Source organism: Jaculus jaculus, chromosome 6 (assembly GCF_020740685.1).
Source record: "Jaculus jaculus isolate mJacJac1 chromosome 6, mJacJac1.mat.Y.cur, whole genome shotgun sequence".
NCBI lineage: Eukaryota > Metazoa > Chordata > Mammalia > Rodentia > Dipodidae > Jaculus > Jaculus jaculus.
Genome location: NC_059107.1, coordinates 143,855,923 through 143,881,145, shown reverse-complemented (window position 1 = coordinate 143,881,145; position 25,223 = coordinate 143,855,923). Strand labels below are relative to the sequence as shown.

The 25,223-nt window shown below is 39.2% G+C and overlaps 1 protein-coding gene across 6 annotated transcripts in view; it reads right to left on the bottom strand.

The window, feature by feature from the left end:
• Ano4 (anoctamin 4) overlaps positions 1-25,223 on the bottom strand; it is a 429,439-nt gene that overhangs the window by 196,969 nt on the left and 207,247 nt on the right. For 5 of the 6 annotated variants that reach the window (XM_045153480.1, XM_045153481.1, XM_045153482.1 and 2 more), the window contains one exon: positions 19,522-19,716. The exons of the other annotated variant lie outside the window; for it this stretch is intronic. In XM_045153480.1, the coding sequence (XP_045009415.1) occupies positions 19,522-19,716 (195 nt within the window). The remainder of the gene's footprint in view (positions 1-19,521; positions 19,717-25,223) is intronic. 6 annotated transcript variants of the gene reach the window in all.

Genomic DNA, 25,223 nt, shown 5'->3' with positions numbered 1-25,223 from the left:
CATATTCTTTGTGTGTAACACTGAACCTCAGAACCTTGTTTCCTTATTTATGAAGTAAGGATGATGATTACAACCTCACAAAGCAGCCATGAGGATTAAAATAAAACAACTCACAAAAAGTTCCTCACCGTCACATAGTCCTCTCTTAATATATTACTATCATCCATAATAATTTATTAACGCAACACTGGCATGTATATGGAGAATATGCAGACACTGAATAATGAGGAACCTCAGTACTCATTTCTATAACTGTCAGGAACTGCTGCTTAATATTATAGACACAGCACTGACCTTTTCAAATTCATTGCAGAGTCTGAAGTTACCTGTGGGATGGTTACTTAGGACAAATTTGAAGATGTCTTCCAGTTACTGTATAATTAAGAACATTTGTCATTTTCTTCTACAGCCAGCAATTTCATTGAAGTAGAGAAAAGTTCCCTCTCTCCCTCCCTCCCTTTTATGTCTATGTGTCTGTATGTGGGTGTGCGTGTGTGTGTAGTTTCTGCATGCGTATGTGCCCTATGGCACACATGAGCCCCACTACGGTGGCTGTAGCTGGACACCTCTTGTCTGCTCCATTGCATTCCATCTGTTTGGAGCCCAAGTATCTTACTAATCCTAGAACTTACTGTTTCGTTTTGTTTTATTTCCCTCTGTAAGCTCTTGCTATTCTTGGTCTCTGCTCTCTTACAGGACTGTGATTACAGACATAGATGCCGAACCATTTATGTAGATCCTGGGACTTGAACTCCAGCAGCCTCTCAGACCTCCCGGTGCCCTCATGCTGTACAGGAAGTGCTCTTAACTTCCAAGCCATCTCTTTAGCCCCTCACGACTTCTAAGCCATCTCTAAAGCCCCTCGCGGTTTTCAGTCTCTACTAAGGCTAGCCAGGCACCTGGGTTCTGTTCAATGGCCAGACACCTCACATTGACAATAACAAAATTACAAGCGTATTTAATGTGCTTATCTGCCATGCTCTGTGCTCTGTTCCCTTCTTCAGTCTGTAACCTTGAGGAGGAGGTGCAGTGAGATGGAGTACGTGGTCTAGTCACATAGCAACGCAGCTGTAAGATGCAACAACACAGCATGGTCTTCATTTTTCTCTAACTCTGACCGTAACCATATAGTCACAAACCGAGGTGACTGGAAACATGAGCTTGTGTTTACCAAACCAGCCCGACAGAGTAATGCCATGTTCTAATACTTCCATCAAGACAAAAGCCATTATGTAACCTAAAAATAAATGGCTCCTTCAGTGGAATAAATGGAAGCTGAGTTTATTTTTGTTCTGTATTATATTCAGGAGCTTTTAATTTTAATTTAATGCAGTAGATAAGAATGCTAACCAAACTTGATTTTGCTAACTAAAAATGTTACAAAGTTTTAATAATTTGGGAACAACATAGAAGCATGAGGAGTCACAGAGAACTAACATGAAGGAGGGAAATGGATCACTAAGTTCTATCTTTAAAGAATATTTAAATACATGAAAAATCAGGAATAACAATTCAAGCATAAGAGATATAGATAAAAACATGTCCTAAGTATATTAAAGTGAATACCTGTCTATAGAACTAGAAAAAAAGAACATAAAAAGTATAATTGAAATGCATAGAAGTTATCCATATGATATAAAATGATTACTTTTTAAATTTTTTTGTTTACTTTTATTTATTTATTTGAGAGTGACAGATAGAGAAAGAGGCAGAGAGAGAGAGAAAGAGAGAGAAAGAGAGGGCACGCCAGGACATCTAGCCACTGCAAATGAACTCCAGAGGCATGCATCCCCTTGTGCATCTGGCTAACGTGGGTCCTGGGGAATCGAGCCTTGGACTGGCGTCCTTAGGCTTCAGAGGCAAGCACTTAACCGCTAACCCATCTCTCCAGCCCCAAATGATTACTTTTTAAAATTCTTTTTTTAATCCTAATTTTTATAATGAACATAAATCATTTTGAAATACTTAAAGAAATTAAAAATTTCACACTACAGCAGTAAAGGGTAATGTTATTTAGAGATTAGAATTCACGTCTAACAATAAAGACACAGGTGTGAATCCACAAAGATTGAGTGTTCAATTTGACATAAAAAGGTGTTGTAAATAAATGCATTTCTTAAAATGTATCAACAAAAAAGTTCCAAATCCAAAGAGGTAACATATCATCTTCCTGGCACACATTAAAATGGTGTTTGGAATCCCTAACATATGTCTTTCTTCCTCTGCTCTAGAAGCAATATAGAACTCACTTTGATGACGTGTAATATAATGCTCTAGAACTTTCGGCAGCAAATCACTCGTAAATCCAAACATAACACAGGAGGGAGAGGGAGAACTCAAGAGTCGCCCGTGAGCAGGGACGCTTTCCTAAATGAAGTGTGATCCCTGTGAGAGGACACGTTCCTAACTGGGGAGTGGTCCGTGCGCAAGGACACTTCCCAAGGAACCCACCAAGGTGACAGTCTCCACATTTAGCACACACTGGCTGACTGAGACACAATAATTTCAATTTGTGAAATGCACTATCAACTTTATTCTTTCATTGATTGACTGTTCGTTTTACATGGTTTCTACAAGTTAAGAATTTGGGGTTTCCCTGCAGTCACAAGCATCTCTGACTTTGGGTCAAAATAAAAGAATGTGGGGCTGGAGAGATGGCTTAGCAGTTAAGTGCTTGCCTGTGAAGCCTAAGGACCCCGGTTCGAGGCTCGGTTCCCCAGGTCCCACCTTAGCCAGATGCACAAGGGGGCGCACGCATCTGGAGTTCGTTTGCAGAGGCTGGAAGCCCTGGCGTGCCCATTCTCTCTCTCTCCCTCTATCTGTCTTTCTCTCTGTGTCTGTCTCTCTCAAATAAATAAATAAATAAAAATTTAAAAAAAAAAATAAATAAAAGAATGTGAAACAAGAGGCAAGATTGTGAGGATGGCACAGATTCAAACGGAACACTGAAAACTGTGACTCCCCTGAGCCTCAGTAATTAACACGCAGCTAAATGTAATACTAAAGGGACAGAACAAGTGAACTACATTAACCAGAGAAACTATAAAGACTCTTCAAAGATGTGAAAAATATTCTGAACAATTTTAACAAAGAAAAAATTCTTGCCAGTTTGTACGATCTCTGAAATTAATCTCTATTTCGTTTTTTTTTTTTTTTTTTACATGTGATGGTCAGGAGGGTGGTTCTTCTGCATGAGTCAAGTTTGACATAGTGCCAAGAAGAGTAACTTTGTAATGGTATTTACATTTAATAAGAGGTATTCAGCTGAGCAAACAGTGAAGTCAACCAGCCAGGAAAGATGTATCTATGAGTGCAATGGTGGCACATAAGTTATGGGATAATCCTCTGCTCTCTGAGTGGATATGAGGCCCACACATCCTGAGGGTTGGGGTGGGAGGAATTAATACCTGGTATTGAGAACCAAGTCATAAGCTTATGGCTTAGAAGATCGTAGATCACAGAGAGAAGCTTCCAAAGTTCTTTGTCTAATGGAGAGGTCATGCCTGTCAAAAAGTCTTTTAAATACATGTGTTTATGCTCTTTGATCAATGCTGCTCTCACTCATGGTTAGAGAACCTGCTTTCTACAGATGACAGGGAATACGAGGGAGACTCAAGACCATTAAAATGAAGAGACAGACAGCTGCCTAGCATGAGACAAGTGTCTCTATTTCAACTACAGGGGCAATAGACACTGAGGAGACTCAAATTTCATCAAAGCAAAAAAAAAAAATTAGAGGCTTCCAGGATCTCAACACAAAAGGAGACCTCCACCAGGCTCTCCAGGTCTCAGGAGACATTGCAGAGGAGGGGGTTGAAAGAATGTAAGAGCCACAGGGTGGGAAGGTGGACTGTGAGGCATTGTCCACCCCACAGGAACAGACTGGTGCATTTATGAACCCTCAGTGATAACTGCTGTCCTCACTGAACAGGGCCCTGAGTGGAATGAACGGGGGCAAGAGAGAGGAGACAATAAGGATAAACTGATGGGCATGTGACCAATTTGCATTATATTCATTTATGAGATTTCAAAATAAAAATTATTTTAAAAAAGCAATGGGCTGGAGAGATGGCTTAGCGGTTAAGCGCTTGCCTGTGAAGCTTAAGGACCCCGGTTCGAGGCTCGGTTCCCCAGGTCCCACCTTAGCCAGATGCACAAGGGGGAGCACGCGTCTGGAGTTTATGCAGAGGCTGGAAGCCCTGGCGCGCCCATTCTCTCTCTCTCCCTCTATCTGTCTTTCTCTCTGTGTCTGTCGCTCTCAAATAAATAAATAAATAAATTTTAAAAAAAAAAAAAGCAAAACAAAAGCAAATTACATTGAGATTCTATCTACCTGCAGTCAAAGTGGCTGTCATAAAGAGAACAAATAGCAACAAATGCTGTCAAGGATACAACAAAACCAGAACCCTTAGACAGTGCTGGTGGAATAAAAAGTCAGTGCAGCTACTATGGAAGTGAGTACGGCAGACGTACCACGTGATGCATTGTGTCACTCCTAGATACATGACTGAAGTCAACATCTAGCACAGATGCACATCCACGTTCACTGCTGCAGCACTACTCGTAAGATTCAAGATATAGAACCAGGTTAGCTGTCCATCTAAGATGAGTGTGGGTAAAGAAAATGTGGCATATCTATACATATGTTACTTGTGGAAAATGGCTAGAACTGGAGATTATTACACTAAGTGAAATAATCCAGACTAAGGAAAAGAAATATCAGATATTTTCTCTCACATGCAGATCCTGTGTTTAAAACACATGTGAAATATAGCCAGGCACAGTGGCACATGCCTTTAATCCCAGCACTCGGGAGGCAGAAGCAGACAGATTACTGTGAGTCTGAGGTCATCCTGGGGCTACATAGTAAATTCCAGGTTAGCCTGGGCTAGAGTGAGTCCCTATCTCAAAAAAGCAAAACCAAAAAGAAAAATAAATGTAAAACACACAAAGGTTGGAACTATAAGGATGTGGCTCAGGGGTTCAATCCCCTGCTCTGCATAAAGTGGGTATGATGACCCACACCTGCAAGCCCAGCACTTGAGAAGTAGTGGCAGGAGGATCAGAAGTTCAAGGATATCCTCAGCTACCTAGTGTGTTTGAAGCTAGCGTGGAATACATGAGACTCTGTCTTAAAAACATACACACCAAAAGTAGAAGGATGGGTACAAAAGGGAAAGCGCACCAGAGGAAGGTAGGAGTGCAGGGTAAGAGAAGGAAATGGCAGGTAAAGATAGCCAAGTGAATGATAGGCATGGATGAAAGCGTCATAACAAAACAATAACATTGTATAAATGAATACGTGCCAATGATAAAAATAATATTAATTTCCCCCTCATAAGGAAGAAATGATATTGAAATCTGGTTATATAATGCGTATTCTCTACAGTTTTACTTTTGTAGTTATGTATAAGATTGCTAAAAGCTTCTCAGAATATACTAGTTCTGAAAGAAAGAAGAAAGGAAGGAAGGAAGAAAGGAAGGTCTGACAAAAATTCAACCTTCCATATGTAGCAAAAATGATATACAATATGTAAAACAGGCAAAAGTGGACAAAAGATATTTTGTGTGACTTCCACCTAATCAATGATACTGGATCTGGGCTTTTTTCTGTATTTTATTATAATCTACAAACAAAAAAATGGCATTTTCTATCATGAGAAGTATGTTTAAGAGAAAACCTCAAAGGCAAGATTTTTTTTTTTAATAGAATGGGTAGCAATGGCAAGCACATGTCTACAATAAAGCCTTTCAAGTAATGTTTCTGGACAAAATATTATAAAGATGCCACATTTTAAACTGAGAGTTTTGTGTTAAGATATAAACGGAATCCCCATAGGTGGATTCAGTATCCTTTTCATGAGTTTCTATTTTTATTATTAAGAATTTTCAAGCCGGGCGTGGTAGCGCACACCTTTAATCCCAGCACTTGGGAGGCAAAGGTAGAAGATCACCGACTTCAAGGCCACCCTGAGACTACAGAGCGTATTCCAGGCCAGCCTGAGCTACAGTGAGACCCTACCTAGAAATCACCCGCCCCCTCAAAAAAGAATTTTCATACACGGCCACAATGTAATTTGAAGATAATCTCTTTCTATCACCCTCTTATGTTGCCCTTATCCCAAATTCAGTATTATTATGACAGTGTAAAGAGAGTAAGTTTCATGAAGAAGGAATGGAGGGATATTCTGTATTAAAAGAACATCAATGCATTGGTCAGAGCACAAGAAAAATCTTAGAAGTGGAGAAAAAGAAAAGGAGCTCAGTCCTGGAAGAGCTGAAATAGGAAACCCCAGATATTCAAGAAGGACATTTCACTCCTGGGTATTGACCCAAAACCCCAAGCCAACCTAACACTGATTCTTGTGCATCAATGTTTATTGCAGCACTATTCACAATAACTAAGTTATGGAACCAATCTAGGTGTCAATAACAGAGGATCAGATTAAGAAAATGTGAAATATACACACAGTGAAATTTTTTAAGCCATAAAGAGCTAAATTTTGTTGCTTGCAGGAAAATGAACACAAGTTGATACAGTCATATGAAGCAAATTAAGTCAGTCTTAGAAAGACAAGTGCCATATGTTCTCACTAATTTGTGAGTCCTGTATTTTATATAGATACATAAAATCATAAGTGTAAAGATGGCATGAGAGTAGAAATGAAACTTCTAGGGGAACAAAGGGGAATAAGGGGAGGGGAGGAAAAGAAAGGTAGCAGGATGTGGGAGGAGTAGGCTCAATACACTGTATACATGCGCATCAAAATAACTTTACACCACTCTGTATACTAAAATAAAAAACAAATAAATTTAAAGACTAGATATTCCACTTGTGCTTTCCAACCTCGTGATTCTCAGCTTCATGTAAAGTTCTCACCCAAAGTTCTTTAGAGTGACATAGACTAGACCAGCTTCAAAACAGAGGGTATGTCCAAAGAGCTGCTGTAACAGATACACAAGTTATGCTTTTTTACGTGATTACTATTGTGTAACTACAAATCTGGTGATGCCACAAGCTCATCCTTCTACAGAAGAAAGCTTCAGTTATATAAATAGGAACAATCTGTTGTTTCACCCATATGAATCACTATAATCACTAACAGTATTCCCTTAAAGGACATTGAATGGTCCCTTACAACTCTAATGGACTGCAAGAACCACATTTGGGTGATAGTAGGAAATACTTCTCAGGTCTAAAATGAAAATAATAATTCTACTGCTTCAGGTAACAATGGCTGACCTTCAACACACCTGCTTCCATGTCTCCTGGGCCTGGCAAGATCGTCATCTCCAAGGGTTATAGGACGTCCCTGCATTAAAAGTATGCAAATAGCAAGGAGGACTTGAAAGTCCTGCAGGCAGGCTCCCTGGGGTCTTACAATCTTTTGGATGCTGAGAGCTATTCCTAGGATGACCCTTGTATATGAGCTGAAGAGAGAAACTTAGGCTTTGAGGACACTTGGGGAAAAAATAGTAAGACTTTCAGCTTCATTAGCTGCCATGCCATTTGATCTCTTAGCAGGAATGTAAGTGTTGATATACAGAAGGGCTTGACACAAGTGTAGGAGGAATATAACCACTTGCAGAACAACGCTTATAAAAGCCAGGCCTCTGCCCACTTTGGGCACTAGCCTCTCAGCTCCCAGTGAATTAAGCCCAGTGGAAAGGCATTGTTCACTGGTTGTCTAGGATGATTAATAGCTTGTTTTTAAAGTTCCAATTCTACTTATTGTAGTCGCATGATCATTAGTTGCATACTTTAATCTCTCCAATGATTTCAAAAATTAAAAAAAAATATATTTGAAATTACCTCAGGAAGAAAAAGCATTTTTAACTTCCATTACACATAGTACCCTTACCAGGAATTACTCATTTGGAATTTGCTTATTTTTTTGAGGTGCAATCTTGCCCCGGCTGACCGGGAATTCACTACATAGTCTCAGGGTGGCTTTGAAATCATGGAGATACTCCTACCTCTGCCTCCTGAGTGCTGGCATTAAAGATGTGTGCTACCATGCCTGGCCTGGTTTTCTTAAAAAAAAAAATATCGTGTGTGTGTGTGTGTGTGTGTGTGTGTGTGTACCCAGGGTCTCTTGCTTCTGCAAATGAGTATCAGGTGCTTGCATAACTTTTTGCATCTGGCTTCATATGAGTGCTGGGGAAATGAACCCGGGCCAGCAGGCTGTGCAAGCAACTACCTTTAACCAGAGCCATTTCCCAAGTTCCCTTCTTTTTTTTTTTTTTTTTGGTGGCCATCTCTTCTCCTGCTTTTTCTGTCTTTCCCTCATTTATATATATATAAATACACACATACATACATACATACATACATACATATATACATATATATACATATATACATACACACATATATATATATATATATCCTTTGGCATAGAAAAAAATAAAATGCAAATAAGAGAAGAATTTGGGTGTATTTTTAGAAAACACAATTTTATTACTCAGCAAATGACAGCAGGGAACACTGATACCCGTGCCCACATTTGCAAAGGCCCAAAATAGCTTATTTCCCTAAGTACTCCATTTCCTAAACTCACATCACACATCTAAAAAAAATTCAGTTACAGAGTAAGAGATTCAAATGAAGGATGATTAGTGTTATTTCAGAGCCACAGCCCTAGCTCCCCTGAACAACCCAACTTCATCTTTCACACCCAGAAAAAGAAGTTAAAGCAGCCTTAGTTTTCTTATGATTTTCCTTCCATACAACTTCAAAGTCATGGGGTAGACCTTACCTTCTGTCCTCACCACGAATCTGTTTCATAAATAGAAAAACAAATACAAAAATTCCATACAGGTTTCAGATTGTTTTGTATAGAGCTACCAGATTCCTCAAGTTTATAACTACATTTCACTTCTCAATAAAATATCTGTTTTCAAAAAGGGGGATGAGAAATTAACAATATTTTATAATCAACTCATTTTCACCTAGAAAAAAACGTTTATGTATGGTCAAAGAAAAAAAGGATGTTTGTTCTAGTTAGGATTTAGCAATTGCTAATTTCTCAGAATGTTCATTTTCCACACTACAGACAAATAAGGGTATTTGCCTACTCATGGACTGCTGTGAAAACTCAATAAAATGTAAAGGAAATCTTTATTGAATGTTTGGAAACAGACCATGATTTCAGCATAAGGTGGCATTTATTATCATAGTAATTTTTCTAAGATAGGTCACACATTTTACTTTAACTTAGTTTTTTTTTTTTCACCTAAAATGTACTTTGAAAGGTACTTACTGAGTCTATTAATTTAGGATCAGGCCAACTTAGAATACTGACTGAGGAAAGTTATGACTGAAATTCAGGGAATTAGGAATGAATTTAATAATATCAGAATTAGGGAAAAGGAGGAAGAATAACCAAAAGCCCAGTGCTATGTCACTGATGCAAAGAAAAAAAAATGTGCCTACATATTTGTTCAATAGACTCTTAACTGGTCCATTCTTCTGTTTGGGTTTCTTGTGCTAAAATTTAAATGGTCAAGGATAGGCAAGATAGCTATGTAGGCAAAGTGCTTGCATTGCAATCATGAGGCCCTGAGAGTTGGATCCCTAGAACCCATGTGTTTTTTTTTTTTTTAAAGCAAGGCATGATAGCATGCTCTTGTAATCCCAGCTCTGAGAAGGTAGAGACAAGCAAATCCCTGAGACTCACTGGTCACCCAGTCTAATGTTCTTGGAGAGTTCCAGGACAGTAAAAGACCCTATTTCAAAAGGAAAATGGAGGGCAGAACCTGAGGAATTATGTCCAAGGTTGTCATCCAGCCTCTATGTGCATGTGCACCAGCACATACATATACACATAAATTTGAACTAGCTCAAGGGTTTTAATTTAAAGTTTACAAGCCTTTGCTATACCAACTTTCTATAAATGTTGCTAAGAAGTTGTCTGAGGAAGGTAAACATGTACACTGAATGAGAGATTTAGGCCAAGTGAACTGGAATCTTCTTTTTACCACTTACTGCCTAGATGTCCTTGGGCAAGTTTCTTACCCTTCTCTATGCCTTAGTTTTCCTCTCCATAAAATGATAATAGAATGAGGATATAATGGGAATTAAATGAGATGGTGAATACAAATAGCTTTATAGTTCTTGAAGTAAAGAATATACCAAGTACTTAATAAATTGTTATTATCAAGCTGAACATTTACTATCTATGTATTCAGATAGCATCATAGCCATTCCTACTCACCGGAAACAACAAAATCCTAAAACTTCTCTCCTGTGAAATCAATATATCCCAGTGTTTAAATACCATCTTTATGTAAGGGGAAATAATCATGGATAAAAGTAGAAAGAAGTACTTAGGTTTTAAAAATGTGAGATAAAAGACCTGTGCTAGAAATGACTTTGGAAAGTAATGAAACATATCAGCAAAATGTCATTTTACAAACTCAAAAGGAGAACAGAGGACATTTTCTGTGACTAATGATACTTCTCTAGAACTTTATGATGGGCCTAACAGATAATGAAACAGATAGGAGAAATATTTCAGAAAGCTGTTAGCTCTATTTTATATGGAATAGTCATTAAGCTGGTAAAAATTTGATCTACTTACTAAGCTTTACAGTTTTAAACTCGCAGAATTAAAATCAATGACTTGGTTCATTCTGTTCTTGCCCCTCGAATTGTAGTCCCAAACCCAGGGCTACCTTATAACAGTTCTAGTTGGCTATATAGGGAAGTAGAGCAGAATTATTAATTATGAGTGGTTAAAAGGTCAAAATGAAATCAATATACAAGAGTCAGAAACAATCAGAAGGAACAAGAAATGATACAAATAAGAGATGAAAGTGACATGATAACTCATTTTAGGGGCCTGGGAACAACTATGTAGGATGTGGTAACTAAGCAAAAACTGATTCTGGGACACCTGTACCTTCAGACTTTTGAATTTTATTCTAATAATAGGGACGAGCAAAGTGATCATTTCCACTTACTAATAAGCACCTGTGCTTAGTTTCATAAAGAACATTTTATATGAATTAATTTATTTAATTGTAATAAAAAGGCTATGATAGTTTGCCACGAAAAAATAAAATTTCCAGTTAAATTTGTCCTGTAAACAAACAACAAAACTTTATTAGAAGTGTGCCTTTGGAAATGTTCAGGACTATTGGGTAGCAATTTCTTCTAATTTGAAACATCTCATCCAGGAAGGAGGCTCCTTAGAAAGTTCAGAGTTGAAACATCAGCTCCTTGAGGTTTAGGAAGTAAACAGGGCTCAGGATATAAGCACTTCACAAGTCAAGAAGTTCCTGAAATTCACAAGTTTCACAAGACCTCTCCCCAAGGTCATGTAAGAAAGAGCTACTCAGAGAAGAGACTCTTCTCTCCCATTAGCTGAGCTGCCTGCAGGTTTCACAGTGAGGTCCAGCGATGCAGCTTTTGTGACTTGTTACTTCTCCTGAGTGTGGGACTTTTGGTAAGAAAGCTACCTTTGAGTCATCCCTATTATTTTAAGTATCCCCTCACCCGCATGCCTGCAAGTACCCTAACAGACTCACTGATTCATTAAGCTAGACTTGTGTGGAATCTTTTTTGTTCTGTTGTCAGTTCCCCGTCTGGGGATGAAGAGATATATTCATTCATGCCTCCCTAGAAAAAGTTACCACAACATGGACATACACTCAAAAAAGTTCGGATCTGAAATTTTAAATTTAACTGGATTCATGGTATTTAATTCTATAACACTAGATAGATTGATATTAATACCCTTATTTTATTGATGTGGAAATTGAGGTTCAGAGAAAGCAAGTAATTTGTTCAAGGCTGTGTAGCTACCTGGATGACATATCTGGGTTTTAAACCTAACAACAGAGCTGGAATTCATAACTAGCATAATGTACCCTCTGGTTTTTTTTACATCTGTTTGGTCATTTTTCCTTCTTTCTGTTGATAGTTTCCATTCAGGCTACACCCAGAACTTTATATCTGTTTGCAGACCTTAATGTAATTGATAATTATCACATCAGGTTAAATATATATCTCTTAGTACACCTTTTTCTTCATACATTCTCTTTCATAATATGATCTCTGTTTCTTTTTGCATATGTGCCTCTTCATTGTGTGCTATGTAGGAGGAAGAGGAATTAAGGGTCTTGCTCTCTCATTGTATGGACTGAAGGAGAAGATCTACTTTCCTCAGCCAAGGGGAAGGAACATGGCCAAAATCATAAAAAAAAGGCATGATTCAAAAAATGAAAAAACTTTATTTATTCCAAATATTCTAACAGCTAATTTCTTGATTTCTGTTCCCTTTCCAATGCTGAACCTCTTGTTTTTTCACCAAGTCCTTCAAACTCAAATTCCTTTGCTTGGTTAATAACTAGATAACAACAACAAACCCTGATTGGTCATCTCTTGGATATGATTGTAGGCTTCCTAAGGTCTATGATTTATATAGGTTTATACAACTTCTGCTCCAAAAAAGGGTGCTTCCCAAATAAATAAATGTTAGCGCACACTAGGCTCTTAGAAATCCTTGTACACTCAGTGGTGGGACAGGCAAACAAATTGTTCAGGCTATGGCAAGAAAGGTCTATAAGGGCTTCTGCCCTTTCTTTTCAGACTAAACCACCCGTCTGAGTGGGTTTTTTGAGAGTGCTTTGGAAGAGGGGACTACTAATTTTGTAAAGAGTGGATGGATGACTTAATAAGCTTCATGATGACTAAAACGCTCATGTGCTTCTAAGATCTCTGACTCACTACAAGTGAGAATCCCAGTTGGAGAGCTCTTTGCGATATCCCAGTAACAACTGTGGTGCATTAGTGCAGGTGCTCTTAGAGACAACAGGACTAAAATCACATGCTACCTTGTAAAATAACATACGTTTTAAATTTACTAATTTAAAAATCAGTTTATCATACTAAATTGTTTAATGGAATTGTTCTAAATTACTTGGTGCTAAAGGATTGGCTTATTTACATTTTCAATTAATAGTCAATGAATGCAGGCTTGATACATTAATGGATAGATAAATAAATGTGTTTCTTAAAGTAAGGGCAGTAACTTATGATTTGCCAAGTTTCTCCTTTGTTGATATTCAGCTACGAGGAACTATCTTAGTAATATTTACTTAATTTTGATTAAGGGTATCACTTTAATGAGAATACTGTGTTATTCTTTGGTGGACAGAACATTTGATTCATTCATTTCAAAGCAATGTATTTTCAAAAATGCAATAATGGAATAAGACTGTGTCCAAGAGGGGAGTGAGATGGCAAAGAATCTGAATTCCATGTCATTCAAGTAGGCAGTGAAGAAACCAGGAACTGTGTTAGTAGGAAAATTGCTCAGATTGAGTTGATAAACACTGAAGGATCACAGGAAAGTAAAATTAGATGCAATTTGGATAATTTTGGAATTAAAACCTGTATCTGGAAAGCAGAATATATTTTTTAAAATAACAAATAATCATTTATTAAAGACAGAATATTACTCAGAATTAGGCATAAGGTTGGGAGTGATGGAGGTTACAAAGAGGAATCGAGTATACTCCCTGCCTGGTAGGATAACCACAAAACCCTGAAAACAAGGTTTCTGACAAGGCTTGCCAGTGCTCTCACGTGCGGGGAAGCGGGACTTTGTCTCACACTGAGATCCAGAAAGGCTTCTCGGAGAAACAGGAAGCTGAATTACATTTTGCGGAATGAAAGTATGAGAAATGAAGATTTGTTGGAGCAAGGAGCCTTCCAAATGGCAAGGAAATGGAATGGAAACAGAAGAATAAAAGCACCATTGAGATATTGTGAGAAGCCATACCTGGTTAAAGCAAAATAAATCTGGAAAGGGGAATATGAAAAGAGGTAAGTTCAGAGAAGAAAGAAGAGGTTAAATTGTGGAGGACTTTGAAAAGCTAGGGCTTAGGGCAGCTTTTCTTTTTCTTTTTTTTCGGGGGGGGGGATAGCCATGGGAATCTTTAAGACAAGGGCTGACATCAGCCATTCTCAAAGCGGGACATTTTTGTGGTCAGCAAAGTTAAATAAAGGCATCAAAGCATCCAAATCCTCTTACTAGGACCACTGGATTTCATCTATCATCAATTCATCAAATGATCTTTACTCAGATTTCTCTATCTGGGTCTAATTTAAACCTGGATATTCCCAGAGGCCACTGCTTCTGTCTGAAAGCTTCATAAAGGAAGGAATAGTGGCATTCAGGGAGAGATGGAATGGTGAAATGCTTGAAGATCAATTCACATGGGTTTTTCACATGTACCATGCTTCTCCTAAATCCCTGGATCCAGTGGATCAAGAAGAGGAGGAAATTATATACATATACATATGTATATATGTATATGTATATATAATCTACAAGCCACCTTTTAAACTACTTTTCTTCCTTTTGTCTTAGACACCTAAGCCTCAAATTTCACATTATTGTATAAAATATCACCTTCTTCTTTTTATGTTTACACTTGCCTTCCACTTCCCAGGCCAGGTTTACTTATTTCTTGATAAGTTAATCTGTTTTGGAAGTGTCCCCCAAACTACTCAATTCTTTCTTTCTCCCTTTCTTTCTCCCTTTCTTTCTTTCTTTCTTTCTTTCTTTCTTTCTTTCTTTCTTTCTTTCTTTCTTTCTTTCTTTCTTTCTTTCCTTCTTTCTTTATTTGAGAGCGACAGACACAGAGAGAAAGACAGATAGAGTGAGAGAGAGAGAATGGGCGCGCCAGGGCTTCCAGCCTCTGCAAACGAACTCCAGACACATGCGCCCCCTTGTGCATCTGGCTAACGTGGGACCTGGGGAACCGAGCCTCAAACCGGGGTCCTTAGGCTTCACAGGCAAGCGCTTAACTGCTAAGCCATCTCTCCAGCCCAAACTACTCAATTCTTTTTTTTTTTTTAATATTTTTTGTTCATATTTTATTTATTTATTTGAGAGTGACAGACACAGGGACAAAGACAGATAGAGGGAGAGAGAGAGAATGGCCAGGGCTTCCAGCCAGTGCAAACGAACTCCAGACGCGTGTGCCCCCTTGTGTATCTGGCTAACGAGGGACCTGGGGAACTGAGCCTCGAACCGGAGTCCTTAGGCTTCACAGGCAAGCGCTTAACCACTAAGCCATCTCTCCAGCCCCCAAACTACTCAATTCTTGATGAGTTAGCTTAGAGTCACTGCACTGTTCCCGATAGCCTCATGTATTTTGAACACTTGGTCTCCAGGTGGTGGCAGTTTGGTAAGGTTGGGGGGTCTTTTGGAGGCAGAGTCTTGCTATAGGAGGGGTGTTGCTGAGGGCAGACCTTGAGATTTTTCAGTCCAGCCCACTGTATGTTCAGAGCTAGCTCTCTCAGACTACTTCCTGCTTGCTGATGTGGAGATGTGAACCCAGCTTTGCTGCTTTAGCCTGCTTTGCTTGCCTGGTGGTGATGAAATTTCCCCTTAAGACTGTAAGCTGAAATAAACTCTTACTTCCCATAATATGCTTCTGGTTGGATGTTTTGTCTCACCAGCTGCTGCCATCACCCTTGTGAAGTCACAGGAGTTTGGTTGGATACAGACCCGACAGTGATAACAAATTCTATGGATACTCATGCTCCTTGTATAAAATTACATGGTATTTGTACATAATCCATCCACATCTTCTTATATGCTATAAATCATCTGGGAATTACTTATAATAATCTAATGAAAATGATATATAGTCATTTCATCTCATTATTTTGGGGAAAATCATAAAGAAAGATCTGTATGTGTTCAGTACACATAAATTTTTCCAAATATTTTCAATTCACAGTTAGCTGAATTCATGGATGTAGGATGGAACCTATGAAAATAGAAGATCATCTATACATGTCGATGATCTTTTCCACACTTTAGTGACTTAGTCCTTCAAATTCCTCCAGTGATATTGACCTCTAACCCATTATAGTCTTATTTCATACTCTGGCATAAAGCTTTCATTACCAGCAGCAGTACCCCACTTCTCAGTATTAGTGTCATGCATTCCATTCTCTGACTGTTTCCACTTTTAAAGAATATATTAACTAATTATTTTATTTGACAGAAGGTGGACTGAAAGAGAGTGAATATGGGCACATGCCAGGCCTCCTACCACTGCAAATGAATTCCAGATATATGCACCTCTGTGTGCATCTGGCATCACATGGGCACTGGGGAATTGAACACAGGCCATCAGATTTTTTTTTCCAGCAAGCACCTTTAACCTATGAGCCATTTCTCTATCTCTGTAGCCCTGACTGCACCCCTTTAATGTCCTGGTACCTCTTTCTTTCTCTTTCCTTTTCTTCTTCTTCTCTCTCTTTTTCTTTCTTTCTTTCTTTCTTTCTTTCTTTCTTTCTTTCTTTCTTTCTTTCTCTCTCTCTCTCTCTCTCTCTCTCTCTCTCTCTCTCTCTCTCTCTCTTTCTCTTTTTTTTTCTTTCTTATAGGGTTTGCTCTAGCCTAAGCTGACCTGGAACTCACTGTAGTTTCAGGCTGGATTCTGATTTTGCTATGGAAGTAAGCAAAGATAGAAAGAGAAAATTGAGAGGTATGGAAATGGCTATGATAATTTGTGCTTGGGAAAGAGAAGCATAAAGATATTTACAGCATGAAAAATGATGAAAAGTTGGTAAGATCAGTTGGTTAGAATTCCCAGAGGGATAAAATGGGTGTTATGTATAGAAAGATGATCTAGGCAGGTGTGCTGGTGCACCCCGTTGGTCCCAGTACTTGGGAGGCAGAGGTAGAAGGAGCACTGTGAGTTCAAGGGCAGCCTGAAACTACAGAGTGAGTTCTAGAGCAAGCCTCTCAACTGGCTCTATCCACAAACTCATGCAGCTAAACAAGGGCAAAGAAAAGTATATAATCATGACAGTCTGACTTTACTTTCATGGCTATGAATCTCATCCACCCCATAAAAGTGAGTAGCAAATGTTTTCCCTGTTTGCATCATTGCCTCTATCCTTTCTTGGCTCTGTATTCATTCTCAGTGATGGTTTTGCTTCCCCATATTAGGAGTAAAACTGACAAAGGGGGAAAATAACTTCTCAGATAGGGCTTCACCATACCTGCTAAAATCTATATGCTTGCACGTCCCACCTGTCACCTGTCATCACAAAACCTACCCATGACCCTGGTGTGCAGAGCTCTCATCCTGTCACTGATACCACAGCACAAATTCTCCCCTCTAGTACTTTGAAAAGGAATTCTCTTGTAGCCTCCCTTCTTCTCCAGCTGCTTCTCTGGTTCCTTCCTCTCCTTTGTAGAAAAACTCCCCAAAGAAGATTCCTATCCCACAGTATCTAATCTGCATCCTGTCCACATCTAAACTCACTTCAGGTAGGGTTTCATCACCACCAATACACTAAAACTGCTTTTTATCAAAATTGACACCGACTTCCACTTTACTAGAGTCAGTAACCAATTCTCAGTCCTCATTTTACTTGACTAACAGCATTTAACCTAATCATTCTCCTTTTCCTGGTAAAGTTTTAAATTTTCAAATGGTTTGCCTTCATAATTGTCACCCATTCTTTCTAAGCCTTCATTGGTGGTGGCTTATGTCCCCTGTGAGCTTTTAAGCTTTACTGAGATGGAGTTTGCAGTTCTTGGCCCTTGATCCTCCATCATTTTCCAACCTCCATAATCCCTATTTTCATAGAAAATTGGTTCCAGGACTATTTTCCAGTCCTACGTATAAATTAGTATAGTATTTACATATGACTCACACATCCTTCATATACTTCAACATCTAAATCATCTTTAAGTTACTTATAACCCAATAAAAGGTAAATGTTTTGTGAATACTTGTGATGCTTGTTTAGAGAATAATTACAAGAATAAAATCCGTGTTTGATCTAGATGCATATTTTCCTCACAATATTTTTGTTCTACAGCTGTCAAATGTAAGAATACAAAGCTTGTCAATATGAAGAGTCAGCTATAGTTTTTCTTTGGTCATCCCTTCCCATCTGATGGATTTAAAAACAATGTGTATATTAACAGATACCAATTTTTGACCCTCTCAGACATGCTCATATCACCACCCATACTCTTACCAGTTCTTACTATCCACAGTGTTGTTACCCACAATGAAAATTCTAATCCCATCCATACCTCCATCCTCAAGCAAATCAAATCCATTGCCCCTGGCTTCGTCACCATTTCAGTTGATCGTAAACTTGTTTGCTTTGCCTGAAAACTTTGGTGTCATCTTTCTCTCTTACCCAACATCTGATCCATTGGGGGGAAAAAAAATATGTTGACTCAACTTGAAAATCTATCCAGAGCCCATTTCTGCCACTCTTGTAGCCACTATCATCACTCATCGAGGTTGTGCTGGAGGCTTCCTATCTGACCTCCCTCCCTTTATCCTCTCTTCCTACAATCTGGTATCAAATAGATATCAAAATGGCTCTGATAGAATATGTCAGATCCCATCATTTTTTTTTTTTTTCTGGACAGATCCCATTTCACACTGGATTCAAAGTCCTACAGAAGAGACACATTCTTCTAAGTAAGATTTGAAAGAAGAGAACAGGCCAAGGGCAGAAGGCACAGGGGCAAGCTTGTCAAGGACAGCCAGAGAGCCACCCTTCTCTACAAACTGGGAAGGAAGGAAACCAAAGGACAAGAGCCTCCAGAAACTCAAGCTTAGTGGCCTGGGAGCTTTGTAGAAGGTTACCAGTTCCCAGGGAGAAGATGGTATGACATGCAAACATTAAGAGGCCTGACTTCTATGAGGCCTGGTCACCACCCATTAGGACCAGATTGTAGAGTAGAATCAGGATTTAATCAGAGCTAATCTGAGTCATTTCTGAATTATCTTACAATTCAAGTATCACCTCACATGAACATCGCATTGCTTAGTGAGATACCTGCTGTAACCAAAACAATGTCTAGCATATAGTGAGAGCTTAATAAGTATTTGTTAAATGAATTCATGAATGCTTAAAGGAGTTTCTACCCAAAACAAGCACATAAAACCTTTTGAGTTGGGATATGGGTTTTGATGTAGAATTGTTTGAACATTTTTTAAGAGATCACAAAATGCTTCCCAGTAGTCTTGAAAGAGATTATGTCCACATAGTTTCCCCCCTACACTCAGGAGAATGCTTGCAAGCCAGCCCAGATAACATAGATTCCAGAATGGACATGTGTAGCTTTATTTTTTTTTACCATGGGCTATCTTAGAGCCAATTATTAGGAAAACAGCCAACTCTCTGGGATTTTTTTTTTTTTTTTTGTATAAGAAGTGGTATTTCTTTTCTTTTTTTATTTTTTTAAATGAATGAGCAAGAGTTTATCACTCTGATTTTCATTTTGATTCTACCAATGTCAGTGGCTTTAACCTTTTCTGATATACCAATCTCTTTACTATTGGTCTTGGTGACATTTGCCACTAATTATACTGAAGAGAGGGGAAAATCAAGTCTTCTAAAACTCAGTAAGCCTAACTGGAAGTGTAGCATAATGATGTGATAGACATGCAGTGCAGACTGTTTAGACATGATGCTGCTGAAATGGGTCCTGGTTGAACTTCCCCATTAATTACCTGCATGGAAAAGTTTGTTTTTTCCATTAGTGACTCTAGAAGAGCTGGCCTCCATTTTTATTGCCCTCCTGCCTGGTGGGAGTGAGGAGTGCCTGACCACAGGCAGGCGACGACGTGACCCCGGGCGGCTTGCCACACTTCGCCGTTGATGGATTTGCAAGCGCTTATCAGCCCCATGAATAGATAAACTTAAACCTGGAATAAGAAAAAGCACCATTAGACTGAGTAAGTCAGGTCAGAATGGCTATAACACATATTTATGTCTGGGCATAAATTGCAGAGAGCATAAACAACTATGTTTCAAATTCTTAAAGGATATCAGTGACGCCAGAATTATGATTCTCACATTAATGACTGATCCTTGCTTCATTCAGCAGTGGGTATCTGTAGTGATCATGACCAACGTCATGAATAGGGGTTCTGTAAGTTGTGTGGTAATCTTATCAAAATTCTTTTGAAAACCCTGGAAGGATATGAGCATGTCTGCATATGTCAGGGAGCTGTAGGCCTGACTACTGCTGAGGTATGTAGAACTTCAGTAACTATCAAGGAACATTCTCTATAGGATTTGCAGATGAGCCTGAACTGACAATGGGGCTCATGTATATACCTTTAAAAACAGAATTATGTGTACTTTTAGAATGATTTTATTCAAGACATCAACCATATAATAAACACCCACAGACACAATAGTTTAACAAATCCGTGTATCCATCTCTCATCAACAAATACCAAGACTTTCCAACCTTGTTTCATTTTTCATTGGTGGAGTAGTCAGTAAACATCCCACACCTCATGTCAGGCTTATCAAAAGCAATACTGATTACATCGACTTACATAAATTACATCAATATGAGCTATGTCCACAGATACATTATCAATTGCACACATAAAGAATTTGAGTTCCACAGGTATTTTTTATGAACACTCATTGATCTTCATTAGAGATTACTAAGATACCAATTCATTACTCACAAAACTGATAAAGGAAAGCAACATTTATTCTGTTCTTCCTTTACCAACCATATCTTAAAAAGCTGATGGGAAAAAGTACTTCACTATAGAGAATTCCCAAGAAAGATTCCTGATAGTGCCATGCCAAAAGTATTAAGAATTACCTTAAACTCACCTAAGAAGAGATAAAGCTATGACTTGTAATTTGTAAATTCTTTTGTAAAGTCTTTATTTTTGTATTTTTATTTGAGACAAAGAGAGATGGAGAGAAATAGAGAGAGCGAATTGGCATGCCAGAGTCTCTAGCCACTACAAATAAACTCCAGACATATGCACCACCTTGTGTATCTGGCTTACATGGAATGAGGAGAATCAAACCTGGGTCCTTAGGCTTCAAAGGCAAGCCACTTAACCACTGACTCATCTCCCCAGCCCTGTCAGTTCTGTTTTTAGTTTCTTTATTGTATAAATTCTGTTATAGGCTTTGTATGAGTATATATGTGTGATGTCCATGTAAGTGTGTGGGGAAATGTGTCTGTGCAGGAGTGTGTGCACATTGTTGCCCAGATGTGTGTGCACATGAGGGTGCTGGAAGTTAATGATGATTGTCTTAAATACACTCCACTATATTAAACAAACAAACAAACAAAAAACCCAAAAATAAACCAGCATCTCACACTGAACCTGGGTCCCAGCGATTTGGCTAGATTAGCCAGACAATCCCAAGAAGGCCCTCTGTCTGCCTTCCCAGTGCCAGGATTACAAGTGTTTCTCATCACCAGACCTGGCATTTTAGGTAGGTACTAGGGACCTGAACACAGGTCCTCATGTTTGCATGGCAAACACTTTACCCACTGAACCATCTGCACAGCCTTCCCTTTACAATTCTTATAAATCCAAGAAATACAATTCAAATTGTAGTGGGGTTTTAGTCAGCAGAGGAAGTGACCAGTGAGCATAACAGTAACAGATCTGTAGGAGCAGAGCCCATCCAAACTGCAGTGCAAGAATTCCAGTGGTACAGGGAGATCAGCCTGGTGTACTTTCTCCCCTTTATCACTAAGGGCTCATCCTGGCAGCGTTTGACACCCTCTGCGTTAGGACACAGCTTCTACCTCAGAAAGAGAGGGGTCACATCAGTGCTCCCCTCCACTGGTAGGCAGGGATCACAATGTGAGTGAACAAACTTCAGTCCTAGTCTTCCACATATGTACTTCCTCATGGGCTGCTTCCTAGCCTGTGTCCGAGATCTTGTTTCCAAGCTTATGATACTATGATACTGATCCCTGGTTTTGGGAAGATTCATCCAGGTTATTACTGACATGCCAGGTAGTCCTTTGGCAGACAGCCTGGCAGCCCTCTTCTACTGATGTGCATACAACCTGCTCTGATGCCCAAGGGCCTGGGCATGTGTGAGCCTTCCTTCACTTCACCTTGCTGCAGAGCACCATTGTGAATTCTACACTTCCACAGCAGAGCCAACTGAATGTCTACAGACTCATCGGACCCCAGAGGAGCCCAGATGAATCTGAAGGTGACAGATTAAAGGGATGGAAGAGAGATTTTCAGAACCATCGTGGCATCTCAGGCTGCAAGTATGCAGCAGGTCATTCTGCAAAACTGTCTCTTTGTTCCTTATGCAGAAGGTTACTGGGCTGAAAGCAGCAGGACTGTGACTCAGCACGGCTCTTCTAGGTCTTGTATAACGTCCCTCTCTCTAAGAAGTATATAATGGCATGAATGACAATGAAAATCGCTCCATGGAAAGAAATGACACAGGTACTTAAAACAGTGGATTCTTATGCTTTAAACATATAATAATGTAGATCACAGTGAAAATGTAAAAAATAAATAATTATGAGTATTATCAGGGGAGGCAGGATATGAGGAAGCTTATGTTTCATCAGAATTTGGGAAGAACCCCAATGACTCAGCAAATCCATCCCAGTCCTCCAACAATCAGAGGTGCAGATGAACAGCCTCATCCATCAGATCTCTGTGTGTACAAGGACCAAGTCCATGGGGGAGAGAGATGGGTAAGTAAACAGCTAGTCTGCAACACAGAATATACAATTCATACATTTGAAATGCTAAGATATGTAAGAGATTCAGAAGTCACATCTTTAAAAAACGAAGCTGGGTGTGGCGGTGCATGCTTTTAATCCTAGCACGTGAGAGGCAGAAGTGGGAGGATCACTGAGTTCAAGGCCAATTTGAGACTACATAGTGAATTCCAGGTCAGTCTGGACTAGAGTTAAATCCAAACCTTGAAATACAAAGCAGAACAAAAAAAAAAAGAATTATCATGCAATAAATTGCATCATGTAACTTGGTCTTAATTACTTTTGAAAAAATTTATGACACTGCTTAGTAATCATCAGACATTGTGATAGAAATTGATCATTTTCCCATCAATGTTTCACTATAACTGTAGAAGACAAAAAATATGGCATCTATATTTTACAGTGGGGAAACCTGAGGCTCAACAAATTTTTTAAGGTTAAGGTCAAACAGTGATTCACTGGAATTTTAACTCTTTTTTTTTTTCAATTATGCCATGTAATGTGACAAATTAAATACCAATATGAAGACTATTTTAAGTGTGCAGTGGTTCTGACATCTTAGAGATCTATCCAGGTGAGGTGTGTAAAGCACAAAACGTTAATGTTCCTTTGATTCAAGGCCTTTTAGAACCTTCTGCCTTTTCTGTGTTTGACTTGATGCAACGGATACTGAAAAGTCCTCCTGGTTGGTGACCATGAATCAAATATTTTCATCTGTAAGACTAAGCTTGCATTATTCCTTCCCTTGAAAGCCTTTCTAGGTCCCCTGGTCACTGGACAAACTCTAGTCTGTAATCTTGTGATAAGCCAGGCAAAGGGCCAACATTCCTTGTGGCCATATCACGTCAAGCTCTGCCTCTGTGGTCAGAACATTCTCTGATGCATTTATATTATTTCTCTGTTAGAAGGATATTTGAGATATAACTTATGGTTCATCTGGATAATGCAGGATAATTTCTCATCTCCAAATCTTTAACTTGATGTCATAGGCAAAGGCTGTTTCCAAATAAGGTAATATTCATTATCTCCAAGGATTAGAATTTACGCATGCACTATCATCCACACTAGTTATGTCCTGTGGTTTTGACTTTGCCCTTGATCTCTCTCAATCCTTCTAGAACTCAGCGATGGCCAACTGATCTCATGAACTCCATGTCTCCTCAACTGTCATGTCTATGTGTCCAGCTCCTCACCTCCTGTTTTTTTAATCTCATTAACTTCAAGCTCACCTTTTCCACTTGATGTGAATCTTCTGAGTACCCTAATGATGCCACAGAAATACAGTAAGTTTTTTTATGTATTTATTTTTTAAAAAAAGGAAGCCAATGCTTAGATTTCCTTTATGGTCTCTATGACTTTCCTTTCTCACTTTGCATTTTTGTTACTATTCTTTACCCAGTGCTCAGCTTTGGTCAAGCCTCCCTCTCCCCAACTCCTGCCCCGTTTTAGCTTTTTACTGCCACTTTATCCCTTTGACTTTCAAATCACTTAAGATTGCTGCCCTCCCTACTTCTCACCCTTGAAGCCCCTTAGCCCCTACTCATGGACTTCTTTCTAATTTTCTGGCACTCCCCCACAATAACCTGCACCACATAAAAATTATAAGTAAGGATCTGTGTGTGAGAGGGCACACATGACATTTGCCTTTCAGTACCTTGGCTACCTCATTTAATGTAATATTTTCAAGTTACATTCTCATTTCCAGTGTATTTCGTAATTTCACTTTTATGGTGAAGTAGAATTCCATTGTCTGTATCTTTTCTTCAAGCAGTCTTTCGAAAATGTAAGACTGCTTTTTTTTTTTTTTCCCTCCACATTGAATTCTTAGGTGCCCTTTCTGTCTGGCCCACGTCCAAGGGGCATTCTTCTTGTCTGTACAGCGTGGTGGGAGTGCGCCTGTGTGGTGGTGATTGGCTCTCATGTAAATGTCACCCCTGTGATTCAGAAGAGCTGTGTGCCGCGGGAGCATCTGTGGCTCTGACAGCGCCGCACAGCCTGCAGCAGAAGCAGCTCGCTTGCATCGCTCTCCTGGTCATTTCCTAGGCAAACCACCTTCCAAAATGCAGAGAAGCTCTGTTCTGAATGTCACCACCCATGAGCAAGACAGGGGAATTGCTTATTCCTAACTAAAATGATAATAATCTGCAGACAGGATTATTTATTACCAGTGTTCTCCACAAAACAGAAAACAGATAGGCAGGGCTCCACTTTTCCCAAACGCTGAGCAGAATGGAGGTAAAAAATACTCTTGGTAAACTCAGTAGCAGAGGCCAGAAAGTTAAAAAGGAGATGTAAAGGGAAGAGAAAGGAAGGGAGGAGGGTACTTAATAGGTTGGTATTGTATATATGTAAGTAGAAGAATAGATTAATGGGGGTGAAAAGGCCCAAAGTGAGGTCAGGGGAAGAGGCTGAGTAAAGGAAAGGTGGAGAGAAGGCTAATCAAAATCTAAGAGGATGCAAATATATCATATGGAATCCTACAGTTTCAGACAATGGAACACTCAGGAGCCATAGATCGTTGTTAGAAAATTTTCAGTGCCAGGGATGGGATACCTCCAGTGAGTTGTTGGCCAGGGAGATTTCTGATGCCTTAGAAACATTATAGGCCATTGCCGAGGCCCTTGGTTTCCCACCACGAATAGATGGTAAGACCCTATTGCTGAAGACTCCACATACTTGGGCTAC